Consider the following 4,845-nt stretch of genomic DNA (forward strand, 5'->3'; position numbering starts at 1 on the left):
AGGCATCTCCTTTACCTTTGTAACAATTAACTATAAATGCTGCTATACTCATCACTGAGTATGGCACTTACCTTTACAAACTAGACAGGTATCTGCATGCATTCTACTCCGTCAGAGATTTTAAGCATCTCAGCAGTAAAATACATATACAGATATATGTACATGCATATGTATAATATTTATATACATAATATATATATATATATATATATATATATATATATATATATATACACACATACATACATACATACATACATACATACATACATACATACATACAGTATACACATGCACACATAATATATGCACATACATATAAACATACATATACACACATACAAACATATGTATACACACATACAAACATGTATACACACATACAAACATACATATACATACATACAAACATATATATATATATATATATACATACATACAAACATATGTATACACGTACAAACATATGTATACACACATACTCATAGAAATACATCATCACCATCATTTTAACGTCTATTTTTCCATGTTCACATGCTTATATATATACACACACACACACTTCTACAAATACACACGCACACAAAAGTGAAACCACTTTCGATATATTGCAATAGCAATATTAATAACAACAACAACAACAATAACAGCAACAACACTGATCTAAAACTACAAACTAGTAGAGACGATATGATTAACAGCAGCTCGAAATAACGTGATTAATAATAAGATTAACAGTATGAAATCATACGATTAACAGTATGATATAACATGATTACAAAATATCTTGAGACAGAAAGAATGAAAGATGAAGAAAAACATAATAAAAACAAAAACAGATGTAAGAAGCAAAACGCTTCTTAAAGTGAGAATAATAAACAAGAAATACTCTGACTTGAGATTCCTGTTAGTTCAGAAGTACCGATATGGTTGGCAAATAAAAACATCAAAATTTCTTATTTGCAAACACACAAAAAAAAAAAAAAATTGTTTTTTTTTCTTTTTTTGTGTGTGTTTTTTTTTTGTCGTAGAGTTTATTATTTATTGCTTTCGTATTATTTCTTTAAAATATTTGGCATTGTTTACGAATACACCAATACAAACATTATCAGGTGTAAGAAGGTGGGGGAGAGAGAGAGAGAGAGAGAGAAAAATGTGGGTGGGGGGAATTAAATTTCAGAGCAAAAAAAAAATAAACAAATAATATAAATGAAATAGATAAATAAATAAATAAATGGATTTTGATCAGAATTTTGGATCATGAGTTGTCAGTAGTTCAATCACCTGGACTATTAAGTTCTTTGAATTAGCATGCAAGTGGCCGAATATTCCACAGAGACATATGCCCTAAACATAATCCTCAAGTTAATTCAACATGACAGGGTGGCAAGATCAGACCTCTGAATTACAGATACAATCCAGCCAATGGGCTTCTTCTTCTTCTTCTTCTTCTTCTACTACTACAACACCATCATCATCATCGTCATCATCATCATTTTAACGTCCACTTTTCCATGCTTTGTCAAGGCAGATTTTCTATGGCCAGATACCCTTCCCGTTATCAACCCTCGCCTTTTTCCAAGCAAGGTAATGCTGTGACCTCAATGAGTGCAAATAAGATTTGTTAGTGAATAACTGACACAAAGTGCAAGAGAGCGGGAAGAAGCTGAATCGGCTGCCGTCGCCACCGCCGAGTCGACCGGACGGCGGCGGCTGTCGTCCGCATGTACGTGTCCACGGCAGCAGAAACGTGTAAAGAACGAGTTCACCAAGCAAAAACGGTTTGCGATTCGACTACCGCACACCAAGCCACTGCAGAAGGACGGGCGCCGGTGCAGGTCGAAGCAAAAGGGGCCGGTTTCTGGCTGCCACAGCAGCAACACGGACGGGAGATGACGCGCAAAGTGCAGCGAAAGGCAGGGGCTGCTGCTTTTTTTTTCCACGCCTCTGCTGACGCCGCCCAATTAGTTTACCCCCCTCTCTCTCTAACTCTCTCCTTCCTTGTCCTACTGAGGTAGCCAAGTATCACTTTGATAGTAAAAGGGCTCCTTCTGTCTCTTTATCGTATTCTGATCTCTTGGTTCCACTCCTTCTCTCAGTTGAGGGGTCCTTGTCTTGCGAGCTCGTGGGTGTTAGTGTCATGTAAAAAGCACCTGTGTTGGTACCATGTAAACAGTACCCCCGCTGGTGCTACAGAAAAAGTACTGGTACTGGGTCCCACGTATAAAACACCCATGCTGGAGTCACATATAAACCACTGGTGCTGGTGCCAAATGAAAAGCAACTTATACACTCTGTGAAGTGGTTGGCATTAGGAAGGGCACCCAACCATAGAAACCATGCCAAAACAGATGACTGGAGCCTGTTGCAACCCATGGAAAGCAGACAGCAAATGATGAAAATGATGATGATGTTGTTGTTGTCGTCATTGTCATCTGACTAACAATTTGTTGTAACCGACCTTGAGTATTCAAACAGCTGTATTACTGTCTTTCCATAGATCAGCTTCAACTATGCTGAGCAAAACAACTTATTTTTGTAGTAAAGAGAGAAAAAACTAGTACAAACTTACTTTGTCATGCCTGGGATCTTGAAAAACTTCTTTAATCCGTAGGTTAGACATACTGAAATAGAAGAAAACTAAGCTATATATATCTTTTAACTGATGTGCAAAACATTCCTAGTGTGCGCTTTGTGAATACAGTCTGGTATCTTGTCACCACCAGTGGAGGTGCAATGGCCCAGTGGTTAGGGCAGCGGACTCGCGGTCATAGGATTGCGATTTCGATTCCCAAATCAGGCGTTGTGAGTATTTATTGAGCGAAAACACCTAAAGCTCCACGAGGCTCCAGTACACACACACACACACACACACACACAACTGGCTTCTTTCAGTTTCCTTCCACCAAACCCATTCGTGAGGCTTTGGTTGGTCTGGGACTATAGTAGAAGACATGTGCCCAAAATGCCATGCAGTGGGACTGAACCCAAGACCACACGGTTGGGAAGCAAGCTTCTTAACCACACAGCCATACCTAACAAATACCTAAATGATGTAACATAGATTGCGAAGAGTGTCAAGGGGGAAATAATATATGATGTCGATAAAGAATCAAAACAATGATAGATACACACACACAAACATCTTGTAATAGAAATAGATAGGTGGAAGATAAATACCTTTTGATGGCCTCTAAAATATCCTCTTCTAATGCTGATGGTGGAGTAAATTGCCTCTTCTCACACCCATGGTGCTTCTGTAAATCTTTAATAGCTTGGATAATAAGCTGGGTTTCTTTCACACCCTGTTTTATGGCACGCATAAAATCCTGTTGCAGAATATTGTCAGAACTTGATTCCAGCATCACTGAAAGAATGAAAAAGAAAAATTATCTATATAAGAAAAATATTCTTAGAATTTGAAAATTTTTACATTTATGAAAAACATAAAAATGAAAGGCAAAAAATGTATTTTTACAAAAATTTTCAATAGCTAAGATTATATTATGTAGTTGTTAATATTTAGCCTTTGTCACTATGATCATACAGACCAGGATAAAACAAAAGGTACCAGCCATAACCAACCGGTCTTTTGGCCTGGTACTGCATAGGGGCATTATTATTATTATCATTATTATTGTTCAGTAGTTTTATTTTTATAACGTGCTTTCACTTCACTACCGAGCGCAGCTCTGTGCGCCTTGGGTATGTGCTGTGGTTTGCTGTGATGCTCTTATGTTTACTGTATTGAAAGTGTTTTGCGTAGAATGTGTGCAGTACCCAGTAGTGCAATTTTCTGTATGTTATATATATTTGTAAGTCTTGGTGTTTTTGTTATGTATTTGTCTGAATATGTTTTTATTATACCTAAGGCACCTACTATGATAGGAATTGTTTCTGTTTTTAGATTCCACATTCGAGTTACCTCTATTTCCAGGTCTTTGTATTTTGAAAGTTTTTCCATTTCTTTTAGGGAAACGTTGTCATCTGCTGGTATTGATACATCAATTAGAAAGCATTTTTTTTTTTCATGATCTTTGACAACTATATCTGGTCTATTATTAATATTATTGTTATTATTATTATTATTATTATTATTATTGTTATTGTTATTATTATTGTTGTTGTTGTTGTTGTTATTATTAAGGTGGGGAGCTGGTAGAATTGTTACTGCACCAGACAAAATGGTTAGCAGTATTTCATCCATCTTTATGTTCCTAGTTCAAATGCCACCAAGGTAGACTTTGTCATTCATCCTTTCTAGATCAATGAAATAAGTACCAGTTGAGCACTGGGGTCAATGAAATTGACTAGCCCCTGCCCCTAAAATTGCTGGCCTTGAGCCAAAATTTAAAACCCTTATTATTGTTGTAGTCAGTGGCAAACTGACCAGGTTGCCAGCTTGCCTGATGGCAAGTGGGCCCCTGCGCCATTAGAATCCATATATGGAGGCCCATGTTAATATCTAAGGGGACCGTCCCCTCAAGTTTGAGAATTTTTTATTCATTCCTGGAAGAATGCATTAATTATGTCAGCCTGGCTGTGTTTGCAGATAGTTGAAAAGAATACTTTTAACGAAAAAAAAATTAAATGATAGCATTGCAGTTGTGGGTGGGCCCCCATGTAGTTGCTGGTAGGCCCCCTTGTAGTTGCGGGTGGGCCCCCTCGTAGTTGCAGGTTTTCCCCCTCGTAGTAGCGGGTTAGCCCCCTCGTAGTTGCTGGTGGGCCCCCTCGTAGTTGCTGGTGGGCCCCCTCGTAGTTGCTGGTGGGCCCCCTCGTAATTGCTGGTGGGCCCCCTCGTAGTTGCTGGTGGACTCCCTTGTAGTTGCGGGTGAACCCCCTCGT

The 4,845-nt window shown here is 38.2% G+C and overlaps 1 protein-coding gene across 1 annotated transcript in view; it reads right to left on the bottom strand.

Moving 5' to 3' along the window:
• Positions 1 to 4,845, bottom strand: part of LOC106868227 (polyribonucleotide nucleotidyltransferase 1, mitochondrial) — a 208,537-nt gene that overhangs the window by 152,916 nt on the left and 50,776 nt on the right. Inside the window, exons 9-10 of the mRNA XM_014913393.2 lie at positions 3,181 to 3,367; positions 2,573 to 2,624 (exon numbers count right to left, since the gene is read on the bottom strand). Of these exons, the coding sequence (XP_014768879.1) occupies positions 2,573 to 2,624; positions 3,181 to 3,367 (239 nt within the window). The remainder of the gene's footprint in view (positions 1 to 2,572; positions 2,625 to 3,180; positions 3,368 to 4,845) is intronic.

This window comes from Octopus bimaculoides, chromosome 4 (genome assembly GCF_001194135.2).
Source record: "Octopus bimaculoides isolate UCB-OBI-ISO-001 chromosome 4, ASM119413v2, whole genome shotgun sequence".
NCBI classification, from domain to species: domain Eukaryota; kingdom Metazoa; phylum Mollusca; class Cephalopoda; order Octopoda; family Octopodidae; genus Octopus; species Octopus bimaculoides.